This window comes from Protomyctophum bolini (genome assembly GCF_963924005.1).
Source record: "Protomyctophum bolini genome assembly, chromosome: 15".
NCBI lineage: Eukaryota > Metazoa > Chordata > Actinopteri > Myctophiformes > Myctophidae > Protomyctophum > Protomyctophum bolini.
In genome coordinates this window covers 18,036,324-18,057,950 of record NC_137876.1, presented here as the reverse complement: position 1 = coordinate 18,057,950, position 21,627 = coordinate 18,036,324, and the positions used below count along the sequence as shown (strand labels likewise).

At 44.7% G+C, this 21,627-nt stretch overlaps 1 protein-coding gene across 1 annotated transcript in view; it reads right to left on the bottom strand.

Annotated features, from left to right (window-relative positions):
* Nucleotides 1-1,633: 1,633 nt before the first annotated feature.
* ldlrap1b (low density lipoprotein receptor adaptor protein 1b) overlaps nucleotides 1,634-21,627 on the bottom strand; it is a 75,535-nt gene continuing 55,541 nt past the window's right edge. The window contains exons 6-8 of the mRNA XM_080784248.1: nucleotides 14,041-14,189; nucleotides 12,671-12,705; nucleotides 1,634-4,050 (exon numbers count right to left, since the gene is read on the bottom strand). Coding sequence (XP_080640374.1) covers nucleotides 3,900-4,050; nucleotides 12,671-12,705; nucleotides 14,041-14,189 — 335 coding nt within the window. The 3' untranslated portion in view covers nucleotides 1,634-3,899. The remainder of the gene's footprint in view (nucleotides 4,051-12,670; nucleotides 12,706-14,040; nucleotides 14,190-21,627) is intronic.

Below are 21,627 nucleotides of genomic sequence, written 5' to 3'. Positions count from 1 at the left end.
TCCCCCACTTTGTGTCCATGGGACAAGATATATCAGATCAACATCCAAGTCAAACACACAATCACGGCTCCATGCCAACCGTTTTTTTTTTTAGGAAAAGCCATGTTGTGCCCTAAAATGCATGGGGTGCCAAAATGGCATCTCTGTCACTGTCAGTGTCCCAAACTTTTCAGAAAACTCATTGTCAGGATGCTCTGCCTCAGGCGCGGCACACATCACAACTGTGGAGTGAATAGCGTATAACTGACAAGTCACTCCACTGTAGAGGTTGCACTGTGCACAGTCCAGAATAACGAAGCACTCATAGAGTGCTGAGGCAGTGCTGGAAGCGTCGCGTCCGACAGGGTGTTGCAGTATGTGGATTCAATACTGTCTAAGCCACTGGCAAAGTCTTGCTGGTATAGTGGTATTCCAAACCTTGTGGCACGCATACATTCTTCAGCATATACAAGAAAAAAAGATGTGCAGAGCAATATTGCTGCATCAAAATGCACGATTTACAGTGAACGTGCATTTGGGGAGCAGCAATATCAGAGTGCAGATCTTCCATTCTTACTGTATATGCTGTTATAGTGTTTTTGCACCCAGCCTAGTAGGTCTGGGATGCCACTTTTGGCTGTTCATCAGCTTCTCTCTCAACATGCACAGTATCCATTCTTCACCTCTAGATCTCGTGAAGACCTGCAGACCAAATAGGAACAGACCAGTGATGACATCTCCGACAATCTGTGGTTTAGCCACATTCTCCATTAGCCTGGCTTGTACTGTATATGACGACGCTGGTTTATTCCAAACATTACATGATGTATTCCATACAACAGCCTCGGTCAGATCCTATACCAAAACGGTCCCTTTAGGAACAAATGACAACATTACACAGCGTTCTCCATTAGGTCATTCCTCCAAAGCGTTCCAGACAGATGGATTTGAATCATACAAGAGCCATTCATTTTTAAGGAAATGGAACACACAATTGTGTCACGAGTACAATTCCTCTGTACAAAACAATCATGGCATAATGAATCACGCTGTGGCATAAGCCCAATTCATGGAGCATAAATATAATAGTCATGAAAGTATGGATAAGTAATTTGGTCCTAAAGCAAGGCAGTAAAAAGAATACAGCCTCAATGTCAAGTCAAAAGTCAAATCCAACGCTGAGGAATCAGTCTGTTCCGTCACATGTGGAACTATTTCTGGAACCGGGTTTTATCACACCGTTCCGAACTGGTACGTGGACTTCACGTCTGCTATACAAATTACAAGTAACGGTAACAAACTTTTTGTTTGTTTGAAGGACAATCAAATCTCCGAGTGTACAAATGAAAGCACAGGTCCATTTGGTTCCATTTGTATCCTCGGATACAAATGCAACATTGGGCAGAAGACAGACAGCATTGGCGTTCGTTGGTGAAGACCTTATGTGCTACCTAGCACGAAGAGGATTAAGTAAGTATCCTCAGAGTTACAGACCTGCTACAGACCTGCGAGGTTCCATTTGGAACCCCCTTTTATAGGAATGGTTAAAGGGAGCCTTTAAGGAACTGGAATCGTTACAATCCTAAAAGGATTCCAGACCCTAATCATGCATACAACCCAACCACATACAGAATTAGATTTAGCAACAAACAAATCACAATAAGATAGGCCACGCACTGCCAATTTTATTGAAGTTTGTGTAAATGAATCAGTTACTTAAATTAATTTCAAAGATTAAGAAAATGTCAAAAATAACACTGCGACCAATCCTCAAAAAAAAAACAACGCACTAGCAAAAACTTAATTGCAGCAATATAATTTAACATACTGTAAAGAAGTATTTAACCTATGCCTTAATTAATAATAAGCTTGATGGTATTGAGGGTCATTTCCTCTAATTGAAATATGTGCTTTAGAGAGGGATGTGAGTGGAGTGCAAAAATAGATTTTGCAATACAAAAAAATAAGATTGTCATCTTGATTTCTTTCTCTCACACGTTTAGGCATAACGCACACAAACACACACACACACACACATACGCACGCACAGACACTTTGTTAAAGCCTTATTTGACCGTCCAAAAGCTATCGCCCAACAGGTAGTAACTTTATTCCTCTCCGCCTTTTCTCCAAGGAATTCTGCTCATCAAAACCTATAAACCGATTTACATTTAGGGTGAGTTTGCAAATATGCTCTGAGAATAATGCTCCCATAAACTAACGTTGTCACTTTTTTTTTTTTTTACATGAACTCAGTCCATGTATTAACATGATTATGACCGGTTGAATACAGTCTAGAGCAGGGGTTTTCAACTGGTGGTCCGTGGACCACTGGCGGTCCGTGAAGGTATTTGCATGTGGTCCCTGATGAGAATGCATTTAGTGATGTAGTAGGTAATTGAAAATGTGGTTTTATCGACCACTAGTTGGTGCACTAAATGGCACTGGTGATGTATGAGGACACATCAATGTTTTCAGTTACTGGGAAGTTGGATGTCAAGAAAGGGTAATTAGAATTTCAAGGGAAAGTTTACCATTATTAGGAAATGTCCCCATACAATCATGCAATGTGTCTGCTGTATGAGTTTACGGAAGGTTAAGAACAGAATAAGGGCAACCATGGGAGGTCAGTGGTTCTCATTCTTTGTTGAGCTCCAGACCGCTAGCGTATGTCAGTTAAATAATGACCGTTAAAGCCATAAGGGCTTCATTTAATTCACCTCAAATGAACAATTTGAATGGAGCCCTTAAGTGAATATTTCCTCACCCCACCAAATAACCTTCAACACAACACAACAGTGGTCCCCAGGTTGGTTCTTAAGTCAGGGTGGTGGTCACTGGTCCCCAGGTGGTTCATAATCAGGTGGAAACCCCTGGTCTCTAGAGCACCAAACAAGCTGCAGTCAATGCATTTTGCGATGTCTCCCTCCCTTCGCCGTTGCTTGGGACAACCCAGGTTTTCCGATACTCGCAGCTTGTCGTTTGGTACTTTCAAAATGTCACACACACAGTACGGTATGTGTAACAAAAGAGTTAATTTTAAATATAAAATTGGCAACATCATTTAATGAGCATCTAACTGACATTTCACGAACAGATATAGATATCAGAGCACTCGATCCGTCAAAACCAAAGTGTTCTAGAATCAGAGCAGATTCTCAAGCTCATTTCTGAACGCACCCTTAAGTTGCACGCCAGCGTCATAAGCATCAAACATAACGGATCTGCAAGCGCAAAACCCGTAGCGGTGCAATGCGTTGTCCGCTTGTAGATCAGCTATACTTCTGGTGCATGACACGATGACGGGCAAGCACGTATAAATGGGGCATTTATGCCTCGATATCCAAGTATGGGAAAACGGCACCCTGGCATGTCCTTAATGACATAATAACCATCATTATAGTTCCTTTGCTCTCTCACTTTGTACATATATACACAAACATACTTGAATATAATGAATAGAAATACATAGGCTACCAATAAGCAAACGTATACAAATTATACAGTGAGTGGGTAAACTGAAAAACAAAGAGTAACCATTACAATGCCGACTGTAACAAACATTAAACGACTGCATGTTCCTTTGATAGAACAAAAAAAAGGATACGTTGGTATGTAGTACTGTATTGCTTTGGTCTGTTCTTTGAGCAGACAGCTCATGTGACCCCCCCCCCCCCCCCCTTCTAGCCCCGATGCGGTATAGCATCCGATAGCCACTAGATGGCACCATTGAAAGGACTTGGCAGCGAGGAAAGTCGGAAAACCGCACACACACACACACCGGTGTCAGCGGTGTCCCTTTCAACATTTCTCCACAGTTTCCAGCCATGTCTCTCCGTCCACTTTTTTCCGCCTCCTTTTCTCTTTCCCTCTTTGTTTTCTCCTCTCCTCCTCTCTTGGTGGCCATTACTTTTGCATTTTCAGAAGCCCAACGTGTCCTTTTGCTCGCCGAGGTCCTCCGTTTCCGCTTTGTCCCATTTGCCTGCAGGGGACAGGCACTCGTCTGTGTTGAAGTCCTGAGGGGTCACCCCAATGTCCAGGACCTGGGGGTTAGTGCGAGACTCAGCGAGTCTGCATAGGTGTGGAGGGAGGGGGGGGGGGGGGGACGACGACGACGACGACGACGAACAACACACACGAAAAGAGAAGGAACAAGTGTCAGTGTTGCACCACCATTGCACAGGGAAGAATCACAGACCCCATAACATCTACCATGATGATGAAACGTGAAAATGCATGTGAGAAGTTATGAGCCACATATATGATTCTAGTATAGACAGACACACACTTCAGCACCCATTCCACAGCACTGTTCTACAACAAAAACCAGTCCGTTACGAGGAAAACACAGGCACAACAAAACCAGTCGCTATGAGGAAAAAACACAGGCACGATGGCTCGACAGTGGGGACAACATGGTCATCTATAGCAGGGCTGGGCAACTTTGACGATGGAGAGGGCCACTAAATGTCCACACTCACTCCAGAGGCCGGGCCACATTGCATATTACTGTCGTATAGCAAAAAAATTGCCGATCTACAAACTCAAAGCGCGTCGCAGTGCTACGCGTTTTGAGCTTGTAGATCAGCTACCTTTGCTTTTATATTATTTGAAATTTTGAATTGAAGTCCTGAATGTCTTTTTTTGCTATGTTTCAATTGGAGTCCTGAAAAGTAACCTTTTTTATTAAATTTCAAATGCATTCAGTTATAGTTATGTTAACCTTTATGAACTAAATACAAATACATTGGACTTAAAAAAAAAGAGGCAATAATATTTCAATACTAGTAATTAGCTGAAATCAATAGTATTCTGATATTAACCTGCGGGTGGCATTAAGACCCCCTTTTCCACCGGTTGGTTCCCAATGGGAACCGGTTCAGTTCTTTTTGGTTCTTAGTCCATGAGCCAGAGCTCCAACATTGGTGGAAAAAAACAAGACCTACATTAAATTGTTTATAGGATCAATAAAAGTACAATAATACATGTTAACCCTTCCACAGTAGTAGCGTTTTTCATATTTTCTATTATTTTGCATATTTTCCTACATAATGCCTCATTTGCATTTAGAAAAAATAAGTAACATACTCAGGCTCAAAGACACACACACAGGTACACAGGTACACAGGTGGACAAAGCTGGATGTAGAAGTGGTTGCACCACTTAAAAATGTAAATTTGTAATACAATAAATCATTGTCTTCGTGTAAGGGGAAGTGTCATGGTGATAACTAATATCTAATATAGGTATGGCTTTGCACACTCAATTCATACATTCATGTTGGAGCTCTGGCTCATGGACTAAAGAACCAAAAATAACTGAACCGGTTCCCATTGGGAACCAACCGGCATGTGGGCCCTGGGCCGCCAGTTGCCCATGTATTGATCTATATAGTATAGATGATAACACCACACAGTGACACAAGACTCACCCACACACCACGATTACAACCGGTGCAAAGCTTTTAAAGCTACAATCCTGGACATGTTTTAACAATCAGTATGGTAGAGTCTGTTAATACAACGCAACGATAGCACACAAACACCTGCTGGTTGACAAGGTCATGTGAATCCGACAGAACACTCTAGAACGGGCTCTATGCGCGCACACACGCCATTTTGGAAAGAACTTGGACCCCATCCCTACTTCCTTGTGCGTTACCGATGACACTGATGAAAGGCTCTGTTCCATTCTGGTCAAACGGCTACACCAGTGGGTCCCAAAGTGTCCTTGAGTGGGTTCCAAATTGCCCTGTACGGGTGTGTAACTCTTGAGAGTGCACAAATAGAACCAGTTTTGGTCAATGGAACCATTCTTGGTTCCATTTGTACACTTATGGGGATCCTTGAAATTCAAACGTTTGAGAACTACCGCACACAAAATGGAACAGAGCCTTAACTTGTATCATTCGTCAGTAACACCTGTGAAGGAAGTACAGTAGGTTAAGCCAAGCAGCCCCGGAAGTAGGACGAGTTCTCTATCGTGTTCGAGACTGGCTCTCCACTCCATATTATTCAATATGTACGGGATATGTACAGTGGACGTGGATGGATATCTCTTCCCTGATGCCAATCAGCGGGCTGTTTAAGCCCCATCCGGGCCAGGCCACTTTGATGAACGTTTGATTTACACAAATTTCGGAGCAGCTCTTTCGTGGAGAGCCAGTCTCTCCACTCAGAGAACCTGGGTTACCGTGTAACCCTCTGTTATTCTGCCCATTGGACTCTAAATAGGCACCGTCTTTATGGCTTGTACATCGTTGCAGTTACCTCTCTCAACTCGGAGAGGGAGACAATGGAACGGACATAAAATGTCGGGATTGTAGAATCAACACATCAAAAAGCTACACATGAACACACACACACACACACACACACACCGTTTTTGCTCACCACCATGACATCACTCAAACGAGTGACGCGGCAGCAACGGGGAGCACAACGCTGATGGAGACAGGAAGACCAAAACACAACGAGACATTCCGAGATGAGAACGTGTAACGTGAATGGACAGAACTATGTCGGGGGACGCCTGTTCCCCCGATGAGAACAACGTACATGTGAATGGACAGAACTATATCGGGGACGCCTGTTCGGTGCGCAGCATGCTTTCGCAGCATGCTTTAGCAGAATACAAATGACTGAATCAGAAATCAGTCGTGGCGACTGAGAACTTTAATTCCATGTGCCAGTATATGAAAGCTGAACAAGGACCGTACTGTCTGTGCGATATAATCATCGCTGGGGGTGGTGGTGGTGGGGTTCCGCCCACTTCTCCTTTTGATCTGCCAGGTTTGTCTGAACAGGGTTCTTCTGAGCCATGGCTTCACAAAGGAACACAAGAAGAAACTATACCATGCATCCTGATATTGGCCGTCCCGAAAACCAATACTCTATAGAATGTGAATAAAGACTAAAGTGGAGGTGAATGGTGGTGGGATGGTGCGACGAGGACGACATGGTTTACCTGAGTAGGATTCAAAACTATCCAGACTGCGGCTGGGGTGAGGTGGGGGGGGGGGGGGGGGGGGGGCACAAAGGACATTATTACCAATCAATCAGGCAGTGGTTGATATTTGTAAAAACTGCCCAAATCTCAAATTACTCTGACATGTTACAAAATAAAATAATCTTATCTTTCTCCGAAGGCATTGATCGGTTTTCATCACTAGATTCATGCATTACAGTGGTTTTTGATTATCAGGCATTCCGTCACAGTTCCAACGTGCAACGACAATGTGCTGCCAGCAGATGGCAATGGCATCTCACAGCAGTAAAGAAGGATCCTGAGATTTAGAAAAGGACCCATATTGGTCTCTGCTAGTAGGAATACATTAAGTCACAAATCGTCCAAAGAATTGGATTAATTGTCAGCAAAACACAAAAAAGGAACTGAAAGAAATAGGAACACTTTTTCTCTTCCCAGCCTCCCAGGATAAAATCATTGGTCCGTCTGTAAAATGCATAATTGTGATTCATGTACTGTACTTGCTATCATACGTTGCACTACTCCGCTGGTTCTCAACCTGTGGGTCGGGACCACTCAGGGCCGGTCCCAGGATGACAATGAAGTGACAATTTAACCTTTTTAAATACCTCAAAACAAAGGGGAAAAAAAGACCATTGCTGCATCAAAAGTCATCATCAAACTTGTTGATCGTATAAGAGGCAACAATTGTGAAAATAGCTGATCTACAAGTTCACAACCCCAGTTCAAATATGATTATTTTGGGGGGTTCCCAGTTCAAATATGAATCTTTTGGGGGGTTCCCAGTTCAAATATTAATCTTTTGGGGGGTTCCCAGTTCAAATATGAATCTTTTGGGGGGTTCCCAGTTCAAATATGAATCTTTTGGGGGGTTCCCAGTTCAAATATGATTGTTTTTGGGTGGTTTGAGAACCACTGACTGGGCTACTCTGCACTGCTCGCTGCATGAATCACAGCATGCGGGAGGGATAGAAAACAAGCAGAGGTGCCTGTAAACACAAATGAGTTCTATGCTACATCTGTAAACGGCCTCGCGTACACACGACTTCATTGCTCAAAATGTAGAGGAAACGTCTCTGACCTCAGTTCCCCTCGACGGTCCCAGAGGAAATCAAGAGGAATGCAAAAACATATAAACAATAAAACGTCCCCGTCAATATCCAGCGTTTATATTTAGCGCCGTGCTCGGAGCAGAATTCCCACTCGTCCCCCGGGAGAGAGCACTGCCATTCTACTCCTTCAAGAGGACACTGAGATATGGTTACCATTCTACTCCTTCAAGAGGACACAGAGATATGGTTACCATTCTACTCCTTCAAGAGGACACTGAGACATGGTTACCATTCTACTCCTTCAAGAGGACACAGAGATATGGTTACCATTCTACTCCTTCAAGAGGACACTGAGACATGGTTACCATTCTACTCCTTCAAGAGGACACTGAGATATGGTTACCATTCTACTCCTTCAAGAGGACACAGAGATATGGTTACCATTCTACTCCTTCAAGAGGACACTGAGACATCGTTACCATTCTACTCCTTCAAGAGGACACTGAGATATGGTTACCATTCTACTCCTTCAAGAGGACACTGAGATATGGTTACCATTCTACTCCTTCAAGAGGACACTGAGACATGGTTACCATTCTACTCCTTCAAGAGGACACTGAGATATGGTTACCATTCTACTCCTTCAAGAGGACACTGAGATATGGTTACCATTCTACTCCTTCAAGAGGACACTGAGACATGGTTACCATTCTACTCCTTCAAGAGGACACTGAGATATGGTTACCATTCTACTCCTTCAAGAGGACACTGAGATATGGTTACCATTCTCAGAGGCGCAACACTGACCGAACGCTAGGGGGGGATATAGAGCGGCGCCGCGAAGCGGCTCCGCCGAAAAATCCGTCCCCCCCGTCCCCCCCACCACCCTAGGGGAGGGGGGGATGGGGGGGTCTAACCACCAAAACGTGGGGTTATGGTTAGGGTCGGATTACAGAGAGGTTGTTCCAGTGACTCAATGCACATACAAAACTGCTTTGGCACAGTTATTATTATTATGAATTACCTGGCTGTGATTCCTCCTCCCAAAACGTAAAAGTTTAACCACATTATCAGCAACGCCTAAAACAGGTCAAAACTCACTGACCTCATGTAAGTTAGCATATTCTATATAAAATGTACAACACCTGGGCAGTTTTCAGGAGAGGAGAGGGTTCGCATGTTTTAAATATGTAGTTGCACCATACCTGGTGTTGACAGTTGTGCTTTCATTAGTGGCTAATATAATAATATAAATCCCAAAGTGGGGTCCGGCCGTCCGCGGGCTAATACGTGTCCATTTGGGGGTCCTTGACACGAAAAGGTTTGGGAACCACTGTACTAGAGTAGAGGATAAAGTATATTCATTCATCTCCTATCGATCTAGTCAATACGCGTTACCAAAAGTTGTGCGTGACACCAAAAGTGCTGACCTATTGAATACTGTTCCTGTATTATTAGAATCATTACGCAATCACCACAGAGTGCAAAGCACATTGGGTCACTGATGGCGGTGTAACAACTTCCCGAAGGTAGATGGGCCAAACCATTTTGGGATTTAGACAGGGGTGGATCAAATATACCCTTCAAAATATATCGCGTTTATGAACGCAGGATTTCACAAGTATTACTCCTAAGATAACTTTGGAGCCAGGGGGGATAAAGGGGGGGACCCCCAAGCCAGAGGGGGACCCCCAAACTCATTTGGGGGGGACCAATGTGACGCTGGCAGGGGATTCGTCCCCTCCGTCCCCTAGCTTATTGCGCCCCTGACCATTCTACTCCTTCAAGAGGACACTGAGACATGGTTACCATTCTACTCCTTCAAGAGGACACTGAGATATGGTTACCATTCTACTCCTTCAAGAGGACACTGAGACATGGTTACCATTCTACTCCTTCAAGAGGACACTGAGATATGGTTACCATTCTACTCCTTCAAGAGGACACTGAGATATGGTTACCATTCTACTCCTTCAAGAGGACACTGAGATATGGTTACCATTCTACTCCTTCAAGAGGACACTGAGATATGGTTACCATTCTACTCCTTCAAGAGGACACTGAGATATGGTTACCATTCTACTCCTTCAAGAAGACACTGAGATATGGTTACCATTCTACTCCTTCAAGAGGACACTGAGATATGGTTACCATTCTACTCCTTCAAGAGGACACTGAGATATGGTTACCATTCTACTCCTTCAAGAGGACACTGAGATATGGCCTAAAAGTTATTTGTTTTGTTGTGTCCTTCTTCAGTTAAGTAACAAAGGATGTGGAAAGATGCATAGACAGTGTCCCTAGTTATAACCACATTTATAATGCATTATATTAAGGCATTATAACACTTGCAAAATGTTTATAACTGTGCACAAGTTATAACAAGGTTTATGAAGTATTATGAATGACATTATACGTTATAATAAAGTTCGAGTCATAATGCATGACAGCACATTATAACTATAACTATAAGAACAATGCATTCTAGTCACATTAATGAGCGCATTATAATGCATCATGGACCCGACTTTTATCGACGTTTCCCCTCAGATGCCAACAATCTGCCCCCGTGGGGCGCGTGCGTGCGTCACAGCTCTCGGCGGGATGCCTGCCCGTTAACCCATTCTGACCTGAGATCAGATTCATACGAGGTTTCCACTGGACACACACTGGTCTGATCAACCCATTCTGACCTGAGATCAGATTTAAAAAAATGTCAGTCGATTTTTCAAAAATAGCAGACCTTCAAGCAGACCTACGAGCTTGTAGATCTGCTATTAGCAGCGACATGATGCCAACACCAAAATGGCTTTCCCGTTCAGAACGGGTTAATCACGGAAGTGGGAAGATCACCGAACGTTATAGGGCGTAATTACAGGGCTGAGCAGACAAATCATCATCCGATAACGGGGGCAAAAAAAAAAAAAGGCCTCTTAGAGGCTGTGATTACAGAGAGAGGCTGTCGCGCTGTTGCGTTCTCCCTCTGCTAAATGAAAGAGAGACGCACACGGGAAGAGAGGGAAGGAGGAGCACACCGTCAAATTAGCGAGATGGAGTGTGGGGGGGGGGGGGGGGGGGTGAAAACGCCAATAAAGCGGTGAATAATCATACTTCTTGGCTGACTCCAAATAAACCCATTTTGGGGCGGGAACCCCTTTTGGTGTTAGCGTTATGTTATGCTTTAGCTATTGAGAAATAGCAGATCTACAAGGTCTGCTATTTTTGACAAATAGAAGAACGACTGACATAGAAACATGGCTTTTTCAGAAAACTGTCAGGATGTAGAAGACATTTTTAAGAATCTGATCTCGGGTCAGAACGGGATAAACAGCCGTAAACACAGTGTGGTATCAGAACCCAACAGGCTTATCTGTCTGGCTCTATAGCTCTACTGATACAGGAGCAGTGGAATGTGGTTTTTTTTAACCAATTCAGGACGGGAATCCCTTTTGGTGTTTTGACTTTTAAACTTTAGCTATTGAAAAATAGCAGGTCTCCAAGCTACGAGCTTGTAGATCTGCAATTTTTTGGAAAAATATTGAAAATGTGGCGCAAATCTTTGAATATATATTCTTTCAGAACTCAAATCTTTTAACTCAAATCTTTGCTTCCGGGGGAGGGGTCCCTGGAACAACATATTTCGGCATATATCGGCAACCTACATACATAATTTTGGGGGTCCTTGACATGCAATAGTTTGAGAACCAGTGACATAGAAACACAGGTTTTGGTCTGAATGGGTTAATAGCAGTAGCGTCTTTGACTCTGTAGATCTGGATTGGTTTGTGACGATAGCACGGAATATGTTTCAGGAATGTTGATTAGCACCGCTCAAGAAAACACTTTTTTTTGCCTGGTTCACAGGTATTATTTTTTTCCTGGTGGGCACCCACCGCCCCAGGGGGGCCCAATAGGAAAGGAGAGGAACATTTTTAAAAAAGTGTTCAAATATTTTTAGATAAAATAATAATAATTATATTTTCGTATTATTTCGTCAAAGGGATCAAAGCCAGAGAGGATATGGCTATTTGGGGGTCCTGGGCATGGAAACGTTTGGACTTCTCTGAACATTTATGGTTCTGGGTAGTTGGCAATGAGACCAAGTATGTATGCTTTCAGCTTTCGTGCGCATGCATGCACGCACACACACACACACACACACACGTGAACCACACACGCAGACACGTGACGTACACACACACAGACCACCTTGAAAGAGTTTTTTTCCTCCATTCCTTCCTTCTTGCCTTTGCTCGTCTCTGAACAGCAATAATAACAGGGTATTTCATGAAATTCTCTCTTTTTTTCTCCCTCCCTCCCTCCCTCCCTCCCTCCCTCCCTCCCTCCTCCCGTGGGGAGCTTCCAGTGAGATCACTGGGTGGATATGCGGCCTTGCAGAAAGAAGCATGACTCAGTCTGTCTGTCTGTCTGTCTGTCCGTCTGCCTACCGCTAAATTCGGGGCGCGTAAACCGACCCCCCCCCCGTCTCTCTCGGCCGCGTGAGCCCGGCAAAGAGAGGGAGTGACCGTGTTTATTATTATTATTATTATGAGAGGGCCCTAAAACCGTGGCCATTTCCAGGATGCGGCTTGTGTGACTGAAATAGAGGTGGTGTGTGTGTGTGTGTGTGTGGAGTGAATCCAAATCCTCACCTTGAGAAAGCCTCATCCAGGCCGTCCTCCAACTCCTGCCAGACAAAACACACAGAGATATTATTAGGGAGGGCCATGTCCGGACCCAACACAACACAACACCTTTAGTACTTACGGTTTTGATTTTAGTTTAGTCATATAGTCTTTGGAATAAAACTTACTTTTAGTCACATTTTAGTCACCTGAAATGTTTTAGTGTTGGTCTAGTTTTAGTCCACTAAATGTCATAAGACTTTAGTCGACTTGGCGGGCCTTGAAGGTGTCGTAATAGCCGATCTACAAGCTCACAATGCGTCGCAGCGAGCTTGTAGATCTGCTATTTTTAGTGTAAAATTACACTGGATCTCTTGTCCCTTGCAAACATATTAGTCTATAGTTTTTATTCGTTGGCGAAATTGGCAATATATTTAGTCTTACTTTTAGTCATCATAGCTTAGTTTTCATGTACTTTCCATTTAGTTTTCGTCAGTGAAAATAAAAAGGATAGTCGACGAACATTTTTCGTCACAGTTCTAGTCGACGAAATCAACACTTAACTTGTACCCTCATGAATTTCACACCTGCGGTTAAGTATGGCTATAAAAAACACAAGGTCTGGGTCATGAGAAATTCAAGTTCTATAGCCTTTTCCCATCCGGTTTGCACGCACTGACCACATGAACCCCAGCGGCCTCGTTCTGGCCGTCGAAACGGGCGACCTACAGGATCACGACACATAGTTGTCTGTCTGCCTGCCAGGGGGGGGAGGCAAATAAGTGCATAGATTTAACTAAGTGGTTATAATGTAGGCCAAAGGCAGAACCTCGCCTTCTCCTGCTATGTGTACCATCTGATAAGGCAGATTCTGTTCAATGCAGCATTGTGTTAACCGAGGTCAACAAGCATGTATAAATATAAACTCTGTCCTCTCTGAGTACAACAGGTAATGGTATCACCAGGCATGTTCGACTTAACACCCAATTATTTTCCCCCGGAATCTTATCGAGCCCCAGCAGCCGGTTAAACCATTTTGGGCAGGAACCCCTTTTGGTGTTTTAAGCTTCGTGTTATACTTTTAGCTATTGAAAAATAGCAGATCTACAAGCTCATAGCGTGGCCGTGCTATACGAGCTTGTAGGTCTGCTATTATTTTTTTTTATCGTGAAAATGTGGCGCACATCTTTGAATATATATTCTTTCAGGGCCAAAGTTTTTAACTCAAATCTTTGCTTCTGTGGAGGGTCCCTGGAACAACATATTTTCAGATGGGGGTCGGCGGCCTATTACATATAATCTTGGGGGTTCTTGACATGAAAATGTTTGAGAAAATGCGGTTATGCATTTAGAAGGCATTTGTAGAATCGTCCCCGGGGTCCAAATGGGCACCTTACCCATACAATATTGTTGTTTCCAGCGGTGTGGTTGTGCACCATGAAGGGTTCCGGTTCACTCTCCATCGGCTCGCTCTCCATTGTTTCCGAGTGGACCGACGCCATGTTGGCACCTTCCGCTAAGTCCAGAAGGTTCCCTGTAGCCACCTCTGTATAAGACAGGACAAACGGCAAAGAAATGTGCACGCATGTGAAATATTAAAGTCGGGACTGCAATGGCTTTTTTCTGTCACATTATTTTGACGTTTCAGTCTGAAACGGAATGTTTCCGAACCTATCGGAAAGTCCCATCCCTTCAGGCTATGGGACGTTTGAATATCAATCACTGCAGCCGTGTCCAGCAGGGATAGTGTTTGTTTACAAGGGGGAGAGAGAGAGAGAGAGAGAGAGAGAGAGAGACACAGAGACAGACAGAGAGAGACAGAGACAGAGACAGAGACAGAGACAGAGACAGAGACAGAGACAGAGAGAGACAGAGAGAGAGACAGAGACAGAGAGAGAGAGAGCACGTGGCTTATTTCTAAGATATTTTCAGATACATATTTTGGTGTGCTGATTAAGTTTAAAATGAGTAATACACAGTCTGGAAGTCACCTTGAATGAGAATACACCTTGTAATTAAAATCAGCTGTGTTTGAAGGAACGTCCAGCTATGGCAATCAAACAGTTGAATGAAATCAAGATTCATTTATATTTACGAGAGTCTATGAATGTATTCATGAAATCAAGATTAATTTATATTTATAAGAGTCTATGAATGTCATCACACAGCAGGTTTTCCTTCACAAGAAGTAATCACTAATTAGAATTGGCTTTTTAGGGACTTTTGATGTAAAAACACACAACATATGTCGGTATGCCCATATGATGACCACGGATAGCTTCTAAAAAGTGTGGAAAAACACATTTTTCATCTCACTGGTCTTTCAGATTGCTCACAAAGCCTTAATTGCCTTTGCACAGCAATCTAAATACAATCTAGACATTCGCCTCGGAGGGTTCAAGTCTCCCGGGATTACAATCTTAAACGGTGTAGCAGCAAAGATAACTTTATTATGATGAAGATGGATGTGCTCCCAAAACCCATTATACCCCGGGGCGCTTGTGATTATCATACTGCACACCTGCAGCCACGGTTAAACAATCAAAACAATCAAATCCATCCTCATTATGCGGGCCTCTGATGCGTCTCATCAACGGGACCATCTGTGGATTGTCACTTAGTGATAAGTGAGCGAGGAATAACCCGGCGACTTGCACAGCTACGCCCGTGGAGACACCAAGTGTTCCGCCATGGGACCGCTTTCTAATGGCTTAGCTGGCCACGGTAGCTTCTGGGGGGGTTTCTAATGGCTTAGCTGGCCACGGTAGCTTCTGGGGGGGATCCTGGAACAATAGTTTTGGGGGTCCTTGACGTGAAAATGTTTGAAAACGACTGACATAGAAACAGTTTTTTTCTGCCGTCAGGATTTAGAAGGCATTCGTAGAATCGTCCTCAGGTCTAAATGGGTTAATAGTGTGCGCGTGCACGCATGTGTGCGTGCGCGCGTGTGTGTGCGCTCAAGTACGTGCACATGTCGTGCATCGTGCATGCGAGCGTGCGTGTTCAACATATAGGACAGCAGTGTGCAAAGTGCAGACCCTTAATGTCTAGCTTTTCCGTATTCAAGGCCGTCCAAGTCTCTCGAGAAGCGAGAGGTCAAAACTCATCGAGTCTACCTCATTAGCACAGCTGGAGTCCATGAAGCACCCTCTTATATCTCCGCCATCCCCCCATTTTGGGCAGGAACCCCTTTTGGTGTTAGCATTATGTTATGCTTTAGCTATTGAAAAATAGCAGATCTACAAGCTCAAAGCGCGCGAGCTTGTAGGTCTGCTATTTTTGAAAAGTCGAAGAACGACTGACATAGAAACGTCAGGATGTAGAAGACATTTTTTTTAATCTGATCTCAGGTCAGAATGGAAAACTGTCAGGATGTATAGAAGACATTTTTAGAATCTGATCTCAGGTCAGAATGGAAAACTGTCAGGATGTATAGAAGACATTTTTAGAATCTGATCTCAGGTCAGTGCTCGTATAAAAAAAGGCAGAGTCGGCGCTGTAGCAGCGGTTCGCCATCAGCACGTTCTCCCCATCAACAACCGAACGGGGCTCATTGGCATTTACAGCGTTTTCCCTTTTTCACCGAGGAGGCAATTATCCCAGAGAGATTAGTCTCCCCATACGAGGGACCCCCGTTTGGAGAGTTGACCCCTTGGAAAGCACCGAGCCCACTCTAACCCTAACCCTAACCCGATACGAGGGACCCCTGTTTGGAGAGTTGACCCCTTGGAAAGCACCGAGCCCACTCTAACCCTAACCCTAACCCGATACGAGGGACCCCTGTTTGGAGAGTTGACCCCTTGGAAAGCACCGAGCCCACTCTAACCCTAACCCTAACCCCATACGAGGGACCCCTGTTTGGAGAGTTGACCCCTTGGAAAGCACCGAGCCCACTCTAACCCTAACCCTAACCCCATACGAGGGACCCCTGTTTGGAGAGTTGACCCTTAAAGCACCGAGCCCACTCTAACCCTAACCCTAACCCCATACGAGGTACCCCTGTTTGGAGAGCTGACCCCTTGGAAAGCACCGAGCCCACTCTAACCCTAACCCTAACCCCATACGAGGGACCCCTGTTTGGAGAGCTGACCCCTTGGAAAGCACCGAGCCCACTCTCTAGTGGCATCAGCTTCCTGCCTTCAAGGAGGAGGGACCCACCAGGTGGGATACTTTTACTTAAGTAGAAGTATCGATACCGCGAGGTAGAGACACTCTTGTTGCAAGTGAAAGTCTGGTAATCAAAAATTGGCAAATTATCGAAAGTAAAAGTACCGATTATGCAGAATGTTCCATTTCACGAGTCGTCGTTATGTCTAAAATGTATTAAAAAAAAAACAGCAGATCTACAAGCGGGCCGCGTCGCGAACCGCTTGTAGATTGGCCATTTTCAAATAGTCCAAGTATAGGGGACTCCAAAGTGGTTAATTTATGTTTTGTAATGATAATAATAATAATCTAAAATCCACAAAGTAACGGACGTTTTCAAATAATTGCAGTGGGGTGTCAAAGGTGCGCAATGTTTGCCTCTGAAGTGTGGAGTACAAGTAAAAAGTATTGAAAATGGGAAATAATCCACTAAAGTAAAAAAAAGAAAATAATTGTACTCCCAAGTATACAGTATACTTGAGTGCATGTGCTGGTGATATTTCAGAGCAGTGGGACAGCAGACATACTGGAGCGACTGTATTCCCGCAGCCACATGCTGACTCGGGGGAAGGCATGCGGGCCGACACCTTACACATGCAGCAGATAATGTGACTGGCAGGAAGATGGGGGGGGTCGGTTGGAGGGGCGTATCGTGTTTGTCAAATAAAGCTGAATCACCTCAGACAACAGCACACACACTTATCACCACAGGCTGACGGCCTTCTCTGACGAAGGAGGGTGCATTCCATCAGCCAGACAGTAGAACGGTGCATGAAATATATAGCCTTCAGTTAAAGCGCTTCAAAGGATATTAGCCGGAATCGAGGCAGACGTTTTGCACAATCCCCGATAGTCATTTTAAATCGTTATAGCCCAGCCTCAAAACACACACACACACACACACACACACACACACACACACACACACACACACACACACACACACACACACACACACACACACACACACACACACACACACACACACACACACACACACACACACACACACACACACACACACACACACACACACACACGGGGCGACAATGAAAACTCTTTTGTAAATGACGGTTTCCCTGCCATACGATTGGGCTATTTTGACAGGAAGAGCCATTACAGGGTTGGTCAAAAGTCATGCTGGGCCCAGGCGGTGGCGTATAACCGTCTGGGCACCCGACTGAGTCGCAGTGTGGCCGCGGGTTCGACTCCCGAGCCCGACAAGGCCTTATTACTGCATGTCTTCCCCTCATTAACTGTCAGCCTATACTGTCTGTCCCTTCAAAAAAACCAATAAAAAGGCGTAAGCGGCAAAAAGATATCTTTAAAAAAATGAATACGGCAAGTCATGCTGAATGCTTGACGGGATACGACTCCAAACATTGTGAGCTCCAAACACTCCAAGCTCGGATGATGCCGAGCTTCTCTGGGCCGGTGTCCTGGAAAACATCATCCTCCTCAAACGGCTTTGTCAGTCCAACATGGTTTCCGTCGCCAGGAACCTGTGGCACTAAAAAGTGATGTTTTTAACCACTTAAACCCTATATACTTACTTGACCAAAGTGCCCTGAGGCTCTACGTAAAGTAAAACTAGGTCCATTAGCATTCCCCACATCTACAAGCACACAACACGTCGCAACTCGACACGTTGTGAGCTTGTACATCGGCTATTTTGGCCGAATGTACACCCCCCCCCCCCAGAATAGGGACGCTATAGACTTCATGTGGTTAAAGGTTGAAAGGTTTAATTTATCCCCGCAATTACAGCCTGCAGCCTCTTGGACTGTGCAATATAAGTGGTATTTTGTCGTGATCCCAGAAGGGACATTGCTGCCCGTTAGCAGCGGCCTGCTCAGACTGAGCGCACAGGGGAGAAATCGAGGCTTATAAAGTGTCTTGCTCAGGGACGCCGAACCAGGTGACACAAAGCCTGGAGGAGCCAAGGATCAACCTCCCGATTCCCAGATGGCCGGTCCCAAAGTATTTTTTATCTTCCATCATTGTAAATGTATCACGGAAAGAAAGTGAACATGTTACCCCAAAATGTGTTAAATAACCACCACAAAGGACTCACTATAAGTCAGTGAGAATACTTGAGAATGCCATCTGGAAATGACACTTTGAGTTTGACTGCACCGTGCATCACATTCGACACAAAGTGATGGACATAAACTATAAACAATCAGATCTATTCTACACAGATTGTGATATTTATTCATATTTTTATTTAGTAGTAGTAGTAGTTTATATTACTAGTTATATTTAGATCTGTATCGACACTCGTGAAAGGCTCGCGAATGAGACAAAGACCAGGGAACGACAAATTGTTAATGCCCACACCCAAGCCTGGTCTCTACCTGTGCTCTGTTCCTCCCATTACTGCTGGTCTGAGGTCAGAGCCTGGTCTCTACCTGTGCTCCGTTCCTCCCATTACTGCTGGTCTGAGGTCAGAGTCTGGTCTCTACCTGTGCTCTGTTCCTCCCATTACTGCTGGTCTGAGGTCAGAGTCTGGTCTCTACCTGTGCTCCGTTCCTCCCATTACTGCTGGTCTGAGGTCAGAGCCTGGTCTCTACCTGTGCTCCGTTCCTCCCATTACTGCTGGTCTGAGGTCAGAGTCTGGTCTCTACCTGTGCTCTGTTCCTCCCATTACTGCTGGTCTGAGGTCAGAGTCTGGTCTCTACCTGTGCTCCGTTCCTCCCATTACTGCTGGTCTGAGGTCAGAGTCTGGTCTCTACCTGTGCTCCGTTCCTCCCATTACTGCTGGTCTGAGGTCAGAGCCTGGTCTCTACCTGTGCTCCGTTCCTCCCATTACTGCTGGTCTGAGGTCAGAGTCTGGTCTCTACCTGTGCTCTGTTCCTCCCATTACTGCTGGTCTGAGGTCAGAGTCTGGTCTCTACCTGTGCTCTGTTCCTCCCATTACTGCTGGTCTGAGGTCAGAGCCTGGTCTCTACCTGTGCTCCGTTCCTCCCATTACTGCTGGTCTGAGGTCAGAGCCTGGTCTCTACCTGTGCTCCGTTCCTCCCATTACTGCTGGTCTGAGGTCAGAGCCTGAGGCGCTAAACAGTGCCAAGAACACTGGCTGTGGACGTTTAGAACTTATAAAAGTAAGAACCTTGCACACAGCACCTTCAAGCTCCTTAAAGGGCAAGAACCAACGGTCAAAGTGTTTTTGATAATGTTGCCAAGTATTCCTCGTCTTATTTTGGTCTGTTTTTTTAAATCAATACTGTCCTCGTTACTGTATCATTGTATGTATATCATTGCAATAATAACGTATAGTATTATCGTTACTATTATTGCTGCTACAATGTCTGAGGAATCAGAAGAAAGACTTTTTACTTCTTATGTACCTGTACACGAGATGTAACAACAAAGAAACCTTGAACCTTGTGTGTGTAATGTTTATTTTTAAATCCTATGGTCCCCAGAGAGACACACACACACACACACACACACACACACACACACACACACACACACACACACACACACACACACACACACACACACACACACACACACACACACACACTACCAGGGGGACAGGCGGGAGAAGGAGAAAAAAAAGGCACACAGGCTCAGATAAACAATTGATGAGAAGAGGGGGGAGGGGCTGTCTAGAGACGTACGCCGTGCAGAGCCATTTGTGCCGCTGGGGTTAAAATGATGATTCTCATCTTATCCGAGAGAGCATGGCACACAGACGGAGTTAATGAGGCCTTAACCCATTCTGACCCGAGATCAGATTCACACGAGGTTTCCACTGGACACACACACTGGTCTGATTAACCCATTCTGACCTGAGATCAGATTCTAAAAAAATGTCAGTCGTTCTTCGATTAAATTTTTTTTTAGCAGGCCTACAAGCTCATAGCGCTATGAGCTTGTAGATCTGCTATTTTTCAATAGCTAAAGCACGACATGATGCTAACACCAAAATGGGTTCCCGTTCAGAATGGGTTAAGGCTATCTCTACCTCAGTTACCGTCAACACCATGTCATGCCCCCCGGAATCACCGCGGTGGAAAGTAACCCAAGGTAAAGGGTCGCACACACACACACACACACACACACACACACACACACACCAAGAAAGCATCTAACAGCATAGCATTTCCTATTCCAATTACTTTATACTTCTATACTGCGCTACATCTTCTCAGAGGCAAATATTGTACTTTTACCTTTCCCCCACCAGACGATCTACAAGCTCGCGTCGCAACGCGCTGCGAGCTTGTAGATCTGCTATTTTCAAAAGACTTTAAATGAATGCATGTTGGAAATGCTTTTGTACTTTTACTCAAGCACATTTTGAATACGGGACTCCTACAGTACTCGTTGCAGTGTCGATACCCATTTTGGGGGCGGGAACCCCTTTTGGTGTTAGCGTTACGTTATGCTTTAGCTATTGAAGAATAGCAGATCTACAAGCTCATCACGAGCTTGTAGGTCTGCTATTTTGGAAAAATCGAAGAGCGACTGACACGGAAACATAGCTGTTTCAGAAAACCGTCAGGATGTATAGGAGACATTTTTTAGAATCTGATCTCGGGTCAAAATGGGTTAAAAAACAAAAAGTGAGTGCTTCTTCCAGCACTGCCATGGAACGAGTCTGCTAATAGGATGGGAAGAGTGACTTGGAGAATGTGCATCGTCCTCCTCCTCCTCCCAAACAAACAGCACTTCCTGTTGTTCAGAGCTGCTGTCAGACTGTCAAAGAGAGTTTCACCGCTCTCCTCCTCAGCTTGAAGGGAAATGCTTAACGATGCAGCCGAGGGGCGAACCATGCTTTATTTTTATTTTATCACCACACCACCATTAACCCTTATTGTTGTCCC